This window comes from Periplaneta americana, chromosome 10 (assembly GCF_040183065.1).
Source record: "Periplaneta americana isolate PAMFEO1 chromosome 10, P.americana_PAMFEO1_priV1, whole genome shotgun sequence".
Taxonomy (NCBI): Eukaryota; Metazoa; Arthropoda; class Insecta; order Blattodea; family Blattidae; genus Periplaneta; species Periplaneta americana.
The window spans coordinates 32134140-32146574 of NC_091126.1; the positions used below are offsets into that span (position 1 = coordinate 32134140).

The window sequence follows — 12435 nt, forward strand, 5'->3', positions numbered from 1 at the left end:
GAGGCCACGGAAGGGTTAAAACTAATCAAGATACTGACTGAACAATAAGCCTCAACCACCCCACAAACAGAAGACGCACCATTAGCTTAACAGCTAGAGTATTGACTTTCCACACTGGTAACCAGGGATCCGAATCCTGGTGGAGCCAACTGGAAATTGTGGTGGACAAAAACAATGTCTGGTGTCAGATTTTCACGGTATGTTTACGTTTCCCCTATCAGCATTCCACCTCTGTTCCATTAAATCATCACCATTCAGTGTTACATAGTTTGTTTCCTACAGTGCACCAAGGATAATATTATGATTTATTTAACGACACTCACAACTGCAGAGGTTATATCAGCGTCGCCGGATGTGCCGAAATTTTGTCCCGCACGAGTTCTTTTACATGCCAGTAAATCTACTGACATGAGCCTGTCGCATTTAAGCACACTTAAATGCCATCGACCTGGCCCGGGTACACCAAGGATGGCAGCTGAAAGAACTACAACCTTTGATGCATTGCCCAGTAGATAGGGATGCTTGGGTGAATGATGGAATTCTAATCCCCCGTGATTAGTTAAAAAACATAAACGAAAACAGACTGGCTAGGTTGCTCAGCTATAGTTATAGCTATTGACAACCAACAATCACAGGTAAAAGCTAGACATTTACACTCCATATATGTGTACTGTGCCTATAACTCTCTTACATCCACAATGTTTCACACGATGTTGTTTACATTTTGTGTGAAAACAGCTAACATATAAATATGTTTGAGAACTTACTGTCGTTCAAATGTGAATATTTCTAATATCTAAGTGGTTGTCTGTTGTTAGTTCACTGAATATTAAGTTCTTAATTAAATTCTATTATTTATAACAGTGTTCAAATAAGTCTGGTTAATTTTGATACTCATTCTATTGAACAGTTAAAATACTTCATTTTGTACTTTTCATTAATTTGAAGATGTAGACGTAGACAACAAAAATTGGCATCAAGTAAACAGTGTACACTTCTTCATTAGGTATTTTAGCAGTAACAAACACACAAAGCAGATCGTCTAGTACATCTCTGTACTTCAGTCGTAGTTCACTTTGACCATAGAGGAAGCTAATTGTAGATTTTGAAAACTGCATAGATCACCACCTTCGATTTGGGTACGCCATATTCTTACCACGTTCATGAAAGTTAGTATCTCATCAATCATGTTTACTATTGTATGTCAAAAAGGAGGCAGAAGAAATTGAAAAATGTTAGCTTCTTGAAATGGATACGTACTGGTATACTGTTTTAATGTTTACTAAAACATTATTGTAATAAGCATATAAACCTACTTTTTAATTACCATTGTGTTCCAAAGTGGCAGCACAGCAATGATTTCTATCATATACATTTTACGGACCAATAGGCCTACTGAGAAGGACGAGGATGATGATAAACTTATTACAGTAAAAAGTATATACTAAAATCGGGGTGCAAAGTATATGCACAGTACCAGCTGCCACTGTTACTAGTCCAACAGCTCTGTTTACGTTCAAATGCCTGGCTCTATCTTTTAACTACGACATCTATGTTGAGTCATTGCAAGGGACATGAAGCAGTCAGCAGACTAGTAACTACCTCCTCTGTATTCGTTCGTGCCTTGGGAGCACGAGTTTGATAGGCGTGGTTTAGGTGGTCCTGGAAAGAACTGTTTGACTGGGCACCATATTGGGCTACAGTTTAATATCATGTCCATTCCCTACAACCATCCTCATCCTCCAGGCAGGGATCTGACAATACCAGCTGCATAGCATTCACCATGAGCTACCTCATCCTGCCTAAGGTTTATCCGTGGTTTTCCTAAGGCGCTAAGACAAATGTCGGGATGAGCCCTAAAAGAAATGGGCCACGGACCTGCACTCATATCCCCATGACCCTTTAATTACTCTAAATTAATTATAATTAAATCTTCTTCTCTTCGTAATTGAGTCACCATAAAGCCAAATGGCTGGTCTCTAAATTTAGACGATTCAACAACTCTTATATGAGACAACTCATCCTGCCTAAGGTATTCCGTGGTTTTCCTAAGGCATAAGACAAATGTTGGGATGAGCCCTAAAAGAAATGGGCCACAGACCTATATACCCTTTCCCATATATATTCCCCCTTTTCTAGCAACGACGTAATGCCCTAGTTCAGAACCTATAAATTGCCTATTAAATGTACGAGGTCACTCATTTAGCCGCAAAGTGAAAGGACAGGAACCTTTCAAATTGCAGATTCAGATTTCACGGCACTTCTTCTGACGGCCTTCACCTGCCTTGTCATCGAACAACGGATGACAGAGTCTTCACGACTCCACTTGCACTGCGAAATGGCAAAGCCTCTTTCAATGTGCAAGATAACACCTGCCATCCTAACGGCAAACAAACAAGTCTTCTCGACACTTCCTGCACTGCGAAATGACACAGTTCATTTCAATGTGCAGATTTACACCAGCCATTTCTTCCTTGTCCCGTCCTGTGATCACTTTGATCACATTTCCGTCCCTTCGCATATGTGGTACCTAAGAGGTTACGTCCATTTTCGGTTTTTCCCCTTCAAAATTTTCTACAACTCCTTCAGTGGAGCAGCATAACCCGGAGTAAGACAAGTGGCCAACAGGCATGGAGCTCACATATTTAGTGTCTTACAGCCCGAACCCCTTGCAAGGACGCGTTTTGCGTACCTTTTAAATTTGTCCTCCAAATTCTCCTCTTTCAATTCAATTCAATGAGCTACCTCTTCCCAGGCATCTAGTACATCCCATAGATTGTCTTTAGAAGTTGGGGCTGGGTCAGGCCAGTTTTTGGAAATGATGCGGTTTGTCTCTGCCCACAAGTTTTCAATGGAGCTGAGATCGGCCTAACAAGGAGGCAAATGAAGCACCTCCAACTGATGGAAAAGAATAACCAAAATGGTATACATTTGGCGCACTGAAGAAATTATATCTCTCAGAATGTGCAGATACTGGGCAACATTCAGCCGACAATCTATCCTGTGAAGATACCTAGTACCATATCTTATTGTTCTCATGTATTTGATTGCGTTAACCAGAACTCTTCAGAACAGCATAAGGCAAAATAAAATTAGTAGGCCTACTATTTTCTCATCTGTAGTGTGTTACTTATTTCCCTCCAGACATTATCACTAAGGAGTGGATTCCTATGTAATTAAATATTCTTTTTGCGTATGATAAAACATAATTAACAAAGTTAAAAATTCCGAACATTAAGTTTCAAGTTTAAACCAGAATTTTATTTCACATAAAAACACATATTTTCAGGAAATCTATCATAAACACATAAATCTTGGAGTTTTTTTACTTAAATTATTTTTTTACAAGAACTTTTAAGTATTTTAAAACTAAATCAATTATATCACTCAGAAGTGCGTTATCTTTTTTTAAGGATTCTTGGTTGCTTCGTGTTTCTAAGCGCTGCATGGTGTATCCGTGATCCATTTTTGTAACAGTATCGCCTCAAATTCTGAGAACTGCTAGGCAGCATAACGATGATATTATTAGAGAATAAATTAACATGGACAAGGAAGAGAGATCTTGCAACACATAATTAGGAATGTTTATTGTTGCTGAAGATGATTTCATTCCATGCTTTGTTTGTGAAACACAACAGATAAGAGCTTGGGTATGAACATTATTTAATTTAAACAAATCTCTCGCCTCTCACTCATGTCTATCAAGTAAGGCAATATATCTTGTTGTGATTCCCTGTTATTGGGCTTCGTCAATCAATATCCTTCAAGATATACTGAAAGATGGTTATTTAAAAAACGATTTGGCTTTCCTATTAGCAAATTTAAGCTTTTTGTGTGACACCATAAAAAAACTCGAAACATTAAAAAACTTGTTGTCTGAAACAGGGAGGTGCATGCCATGGAAATTAAACTAGACTCGCTACCAGGTTCAGAAGCACAATTACTAAGGGACAAATTCCAGAATGAGTTTGGGAAAAACAGTGGATATAAAAAATGTGTAAAGTTGCTCAAGTATTGGAGGATGTGCCTGTAGGTGAAATTCACAGTGTATGTGTTTGTGACATTCCTCTCTTTAAATATGCATGTCTGGTGTCCTGTGATGTGGAAAGATGGTTTTCACAGTATAAGTCGTTGTTCAGAGATAATCTGCATGCATTTGTGATGGAGAATTTGGAGATGACCCTTGTTCTTCACTGCAATTCTCGGCCAACTACTAGCACTCAAGTGTGGTTGGTGAGTACCTAGTAACATTTTTTTTCAAGCTAAGTAAGATATTTTTGTCATATTTAAAAAAAAGAAATATTTTTCTTTTATTTTAGCAAATATTTTCGTACTTTTTAGTACATAAAAAATAAATATATTTAAATTTTTTTATCACATAAAAATCCGCTCCCTAATTATCACGTATACTATTTGCAAAAGTATTTACTGCTTTTTCATAAAGAAATGGATATTTCTTCACCAAATTAATGAGCTTTTTCACAGTTCATTTTAATTTTTAAACTAAGACACTGAGATGCACAGTTTGACTATATAAAAAGACACTTACTGTTGTTGTTTCCACAATTCAGCCCTAAATGGAAAAACCCAAGCATCTACCCGACAACTGCTTCTGATCCACCATCGAAAATTATTCTTTTTGATGAATACTGATTGTGCCACATCACATTGCACCCTGCCATAGCACATCATTTTGCAGCCTCTCACTTAAATACATTAATCTATTGCAATGCGACGTGATGGTGTAAGCAGGCTATTAGAGTTTTAAGTGTTCATTTACTAGTAGAAGACGAAGAAATAGAAGTTGATTAATTTTATTTTTTGTCACATTACAAAGCCTGTACCAAACGTTCATAAAAATATCATGGTATTACTAATAAAAGACTTAAATAACAGAGTGGGAAACTGAAATTGTAGCAAATGTTGAAAATCATGGCAAAGATTCACTTAACAACAATAGACAAAAATTAATTACATTGTAATTTTTTTATGTTTAAAACTCATGAACATCAGGTTTGTACAAAAGGATATTAATTAAAAATACACCTACTCTGGCAGAAATTTTTATTTCATCAATGATTACATACCAATTGAAAAATTACGAAAATTGTTTTTAGGGGCCATAGTTTTCATAGCATTTGAACTAGAAACAGTTCACTACTCAATAATATTATGTACAAGGTTGGCTGTAAAAGAAATGCAAAACTACAAATCAGAAAGAATTAAACACTGAAGTAAAATCCAACAGCCGAGCATAAAATGGTTAATCCAGTCTTCATTATGAATATTGTTTACTATAAGAAAAGGCCCTTGATGTTGAAAGAGAATGAGGTAATTTAAAAAATATTGGGTGAACAGATTGCAAAGAAACTGCTACATGGTAACCGAGCCCCCACAAGCAAACATTCTGATGGGGGCAGACAAAAAAGTTAAATCTTTTTCTTCCACCATATTAATAATGTCAAAGAAGTGCTCATACAAATTTTGGTCACTCGACCGTAATTACGAAGGCTATAAAAAAATAAGTTCAGAACAGAAAGAAAACAAAATTTCATTGGAACAGACACAGTTGTTGAGATATTTTTCAACATATTCCTCACTGGAATTGAGACATTTGTCATATCAAGGGATCGACAGGGAGGTGCAAACGGCTGTCAAATGCTAGTTCCGAACCCAGGCGGCTGACTTCTACAACACAACGATACAAAAATTGATCCCAGGGTATGACAAATGTCTCAATTCCAGTGGAGAATATGTTGACAAATAGAGCAACAATTTCTGTATCTGTTTCAATAAATCCTTCCATGCAATTGTGCTTTTTTGTGTAAACGGCCCCAGGGAAAATCACTTTCTGGATGGCCTCGTAATTGCGGTCGAGTGGCCAAAATTTGTATAAGCACCTTTTTTTTGACATTATTAACATGGTGGAAGGAAAAAATTTAACTTTTTTATCTGCCCCCACCAGAATGTTTGCTTGTCAGCTAAAAATCACTTGCAGACCCTGGTTATGCAGAAAGCATGCTATTGTGATACACAGTGCAGTCATCAGTAATTCGACACATCACAAACTATTAATGTAAACTAAATATGTATAAGCAGTTAAAACATAATTTACTTACACAATTTAAGAAAGGAGATGCTGAAACTGCTTGTCTTTATGTTCCAAACATTTCTCATACTGAATCGGGGATTGCAGAAACAGCATATGTCACTATTGATATGAGCTGTTTCTGCAAATCCCAATTCACTTGTAATAAAGGGGTTAGTCAGGAGATCAAGTGGGCCACACATTCCTACTGATAATTCTATCATAAATACTCTACAAAATTCATCCACAGAATAGTCAGCTGTATATGCTGCTGTAGAATCCTTTGCCACAGGGATCTTCAAAAACACATACAGCTGACTATTTTAAGGACGAACTTCATAGAGTATAGAGGATAGAATCGCCAGTAAGAATGTTTGGCCCTCTCATACTCCAACTCAAATCCTTGTGACTTATTCCCGGGTAACTCTAAAATATGAAGTATGATATACAAAAATAATTCACAAAGCCTGGAAAAACTGAAAAATTAGTATTCAGGAATATATCGCCTCTATTTCGCAACAGTAATTGTAGCAAGTAATGTGCCACTTCTTAAGCAAGTGCAACAAATGTTACGAACAAGAAGACAAACTATTTCAGCATCTCCTTTCTCAATTTGTTTAGGTAAATGATGTTTTAATTGCTTATATTTAGTAACATTATAGATTAATAATTTATGGTGTGTCGAATTACTTACACTGCACTATGTATCACTCTCTGCATAACTGAAGTATGCAAGTGACTAGGCTGGGAGCCAGGTTGCCACACTGTGATTTCTGTGCAATCTGATACTTCAATAATAAGGATAAAAAAACGCCTTTGCATTACACAAAAATTTTAATGGCAAATAAAGATTAAAAATATAGGATAAAAATAAAAAGAAGTAATGGAAAACATTTCTGGTTCCTTAAATTAACTACCAACAAAAGAGAGCAGTAACGAAAAAGTAGACATGTAAAAGAAATGGAGAAAAAGGGCACTGATTTGTATAAATATTTGAAAGAATTACATTGTATTATGCAGAAGAAAAACCTAAAAAATTCTGTACAAGTTAGTGATGTGCCCCAGGCAAGCCATAACACTCTAACAACTTACACAGTGTTGCAATATTATTGCATACTGAGAACTTCCTCAAATTAGTGCAATGACCATAGTTAAAAGGTCAGGCACTGTTACTTGCAAAGTTGACCAAAAGCAGGGATCAAAATGGACGTTTTCATGAATAGGAATGCTCTGTTATTTTCATGGACATGGTGGTGTTGATTAATTATCAATGAAATGACGCCTAGTATTACCATGCTAAATATATATAAAATTAACATTGAAATATTTAAGGTAAATTTTTTAATAAAAAAGCCGCCCTAAATAAGGGCATGGATAAATATATAATAGGACGCGAAACTGCGGTCAGCACCATCTGGATTTGGGGGTTTGAAATAAGGTGATCAGCGCCTAACATCGTAGGTGGTGAATATTAGAACTACGTGTTGGGTACATTACCCAGAGTTCTCTATTTATCCGTTCGAGATCTATGTTCGAGATATTGCTGTACAGGAGAGTCGAAGAGCTGAGATGGTGGACTGAAACTTGCTAATAAGTGAACAAAAGTGATACGTGTGTGTATAAGCAGTGTATGTTAAACAGTGATGTTTATGAACGTTGTAAAAATAGTGTTGTTAAATGTATTGTAAAGTAGAATGTATTGTAAGTAGTTCTTGCACACTTTTCCATTGTGCTGTATAATAAATACCCAAAGAATACAATCCCAATTATCTAACCTTTTGCTTTATTTTTTGTCTCTGTCTGGTTATATTTTAATCGGGTAGTGTAAAACACATCGTCTCTTTTATCTTCCTGTTGGCTCCGGTAAGAATTTTCAGTAGAATATGCTGTGAGGAATAAAACAGTAAATGTTTTAATTTAAATTGAGTTAGTTTTGAATATCGATGAGGGTGGGAGGGAATACTTTCTGCACAGTTTAACATTTTCGTCACCAGGTGCGCTGCTAAATGCATGGAGTAATTACTCTTTTCGCTACTTGGTGCGCTGCTAGATGTAATAACGCCCCTCCCAGAAATATATGGCAGCAAGATCAATTTCTACAACAGCGCCTCTAGTATGTGTTACGGGAAACTCATTAAGTTTCGCATCCTATTATATATTTATCCATGATAAGGGTTCGAATAGATCGGCCTACTAATCAATTCATAAAGAATAATCATAAAAACCAATTGCGTGACAATTTGAAAGGAAAAAGAAAACATTAAGATATATGATATGAAAACATAGGAAATCATTTACAATAAAAGTTTGTTGGGTACAAATGATTACTAATTATAGCTAAGGATGATTTTAACACATGAGATCCTATGGCATCAATCGTTGCATCAGAAATTAATATAAAATTTCAGACATGTTTTTGGAAATGTTCATCCTTTTATATTTGCACAAATGGAAACCACGAACAGTATTTATGCATTCGGTGATATACAGAGCTATTATTATCAAAGGTCCCAAAAAGCAGTGGCCGGCCGGACACGTCCTGTGTGGTTTCTGGCATGCACGTAACTGTTTCTCCCTCGCAATCGACCTCCAGCAGCCAGTGTCCTTAGAAATTGCGTAATGAAATGTACAACAGTCAGATCCTGTGAAGTTCTTAGGAAACACACAAATATGTCCCAGTGACATTTTTCTTTTGTGTGATAAAATGTCCCAGTGATATTTCTCTTTTGTGTGACGAAATGTTCCAGGTGCGAGTTTTCAGGAATGATAAATCCCGATTCGCAAGGTTCAGACCTGGGTATGACTCGAAAAGCCAAGACATGCCGGATATACTATGAGAGTGGAAATAAAAAAAATTCATATACAGAATCACAAAATAGAATGATAGCTATTGAAAATATGGTTGTATTTGGAGTATGTTTGGAACGAGAATCAATGAATTGTAGAAAATCTGTAGGCATTGATTACAGGACAGTTGTCGTTTATATGGATTGCAATTCTTTTTTATAGCGAGTCACAACTCTATCTGCATCCTCATCCCATTTGCCATAAAATTTAATTTTCCGGAAATGCATACTGCTGTGGATTAACAGCATGCTGGCTGTGAAACAAGTGGGCCCGGGTTCAAAATCTGGTTGGGAAAAGTTAACTGGTTGAGGTTTTTTCTGGGGTTTTCCCTCAACCCATTAAGAACAAATACTTGGTAACTTGCAGTGCCGGATTCAGGCCCACTGGAATTATCATCTTCATATCATTCGCATGCTAGATAACCACACAGTTGATAAAGCATTGTAAAATAACCCACTAAAAATAATAACATGGAAATACTCTTCCCTTTGTCCTTTTGCATAATGAAAAAGTAAAAATGTACTGGGGAGGGGGGAGAAAAAATGGAATGTTACCTAAAACATTGGTCAGCAAGAGAAAGTGCTAGGAGCAATTCAAATGACAGATCATCATAAGGAGGCCTACAACATTAATGATGAATGGCTATTTCTACTGCATACCTGTGCTTCCTGTTTGACATTTATAATGACTTCAGGTTCAAGCAGATGTTCATGAAGTTCCCTCTGCTTATCAACCATTTCTGCCTGGTCAACATTATCTATTACAACTCTGTTTGACAGAAGTCCTTCTTGAGGAGTCATGATAGGGTCCATATCCATTTGCTATGAAATATGAATAAACATACTCTCCTTGTGGTTACTGCCCACTGTTCTGATCCAAGCTTTATATATAGCTCGATTCAACGATCTTGGCCCTTGTCCTTGCTCATTATGCTAGTGAGCGAGCTGTGTGTTACGTCATAAGAAAGAAATTTAATCACAAACATACATAAGAGGGAAGAGGAAGAATCAAAACAATATCTATGCTCGTAGCTGAGGGATATTCCATTAGAGCTGGGGACAGAGCGAGTCGAACTGTTGAGTTACTCGGTTCTATCGGTTTATGTGCTCGGCAGCGGAGCACCGAAGTTACTCGGTTAACCGTACCCATTACCGGTCAGTTCAAACGTTCAAACAGAGTTCACATGTTTTACTTAATTCTAGCAGACAACAACGTTGTTAATGTTGTATTTAAATATTTTCTGCTGCAGGACAAATTATTTTCTTATCCCAAAGGTGGGCTGAAAAGCCTCTAATATTGAAGAGGAGTTCATCCTATTAAATGACCTGTCAAGTGGGCCTAATGAACACTGACAGTCTGAACATATTACTGTAAATAATATTAATAATAAGAATAATAATAATAATAATAATAATAATTATTATTATTATTATTATTATTATTTATTAATTATTATTATTATTATTATTATTATTATTTATTAATTATTATTATTATTATTATTATTATTATTATTATCATATTAGAGTGTTTCATTGATATTAAAATATGTTAAAAAAGGAAGTGCATTACATTTTTCTTCTATTTGTGTTTATTGGATTTGTGTTACCTCATCAGTCATCATTTTATTTACATTTATTTCTACGAATTATGTTACCTAATTACTTTAATTTATCAATAATATTACTCTTCACCAAAGATAACATGGTTGTATTGAAGGCTAGTAATGTTATAAAATAAATAAACATTATGTTCTTCAGTTTAAGATTCCAACGTTTTATTGATTATTTTATCCACTTTCCGTAATAGTAAATAATTCTGTGTGTTATTTTTAAGTGTTTTAGGCAGCGCTTCATGGAGCCCATTTCTTTCTATCTTCTTTTTTACTTAGCTGCAGTATTTAATGCTTACCTCACATGTTAATTTATTAGCTGTTAGTATTATAAATTATTTTATCAATTTTATTTCGTCTGTCATATATAACAACACTCAAAGTTAAATAGGGCTTTCATACAAAATAACTCCGCAAATAATTGTAATCACGCAAATGGAATTTACAACCGCCACTTCGCAATGAAGAGAAGCACTTTTTTCTCGTCAATTGGCAAAGCGAAAGCGCTTTATTACAACGATTTTAAAATACGCTTGGTTTCACTTTCAAAGTACGTTCTAAAATCGACTCAATCTATCTAAATTTTAAATCTGCCGCCACAAATTTATACTCGGTACTGTACTCGGTTCAACTGAGTAATGACATCACAGTAACTGCTCCGAACCGAACCGCTCTGTCCCCAGCCCTATATTCCATGTCAAGCAAATATATCATGACATTGTTTAGTCAACAGATGTAGTGGTTAGTAATGGGATGTGTGGAAGAATATTGTGTTTTTAAGGTGTGTGTACCTTAACATGATAAGAAGGAAGTTGGTGTTATGACTGTGTGGCCTGACCTGGGCAACTCAGCTTGCCTGTGCTTCGCCAGTAGTGATGAGAAACTTGCTCTTAGTATATCTACTTACTTTTTGCAAGGACCAAAATCCCTGAATCAAGCTGCAATACATAGTAAAGTTTCTCTTGTTAGAGCTAATGAAGAAAGAACTTGAAAAACACAATCCTGCCCTTTAAGCACAAGCTTCAATGATAATCGAAACACAGTAATATTATCACTAGGGCTGGGATTCTTAGATAAATAAATATTTTATTTGCACTGTAATGGGAACTAGTACTTGTGTTTTAAGTTTCGGACAAGGTCACCTGAGCATATATTTTTAATTTTATTTCACATAAAAACACATATTTTGAATTGTTTTATGTAAATACATATTTTCAAAAATTCACATAAAACACATAAAAATTAAGTTTTCATCAAATAATTTTCGACAAAAGCTCCATTTTAGATTAATCATCACCGAATGTTCAGTGAAGCTGCTCAGACATGACAGCTGGCATCTGTTTCTCGGAATTGCCTATTTGTGGACCTGTGGAACTGCAGTCTGCTCTCTCACCACAAGCGATAAAAGCAGTCACCACTAAAAAATTGTATTGTAACTAACACACATCTACATTGATGTGTCATTTATGAGTGCCTTGAAAGTCTGATTCAGGAAGCAATTATAATTTCATAAACCTCAGCTGCCTCTGTTTTCGTCTCCAATCATAAACATGTCCCTAGGGAATGCATGTTGTTTCTCAATGGCCAAGGCGCTCTTTTTTTCAGTACAAGGCAGTGTTCAGTGATAATCATCAGTCATTTGTGATGGACAACTTGAGAATGAATCTAATATTGTGTACTGTAATTCTTCAGCATTTGGCGAGCCAGCATAATTTATATTGATGAATACTGCATATTGTTTATATTCACATAAAATAATTTAAACATAATTAATATTTTCCTTTTTTGCCACATACTTTCCCGATTTGTAGTACATAAAAAATAAATATTTTTCCGATTTTTAACACCTAAAAATCCGAGCCCTAATTATCACATAGTGCAGTTATGT

The 12435-nt window shown here is 35.7% G+C and overlaps 1 protein-coding gene across 5 annotated transcripts in view; it reads right to left on the minus strand.

The window, feature by feature from the left end:
- LOC138707549 (zinc finger protein 70-like) overlaps nt 1–12435 on the minus strand; it is a 32302-nt gene that overhangs the window by 3110 nt on the left and 16757 nt on the right. For all 5 annotated transcript variants that reach the window (XM_069837098.1, XM_069837099.1, XM_069837100.1 and 2 more), the window contains one exon: nt 9595–9756. In XM_069837098.1, the coding sequence (XP_069693199.1) occupies nt 9595–9756 (162 nt within the window). The remainder of the gene's footprint in view (nt 1–9594; nt 9757–12435) is intronic.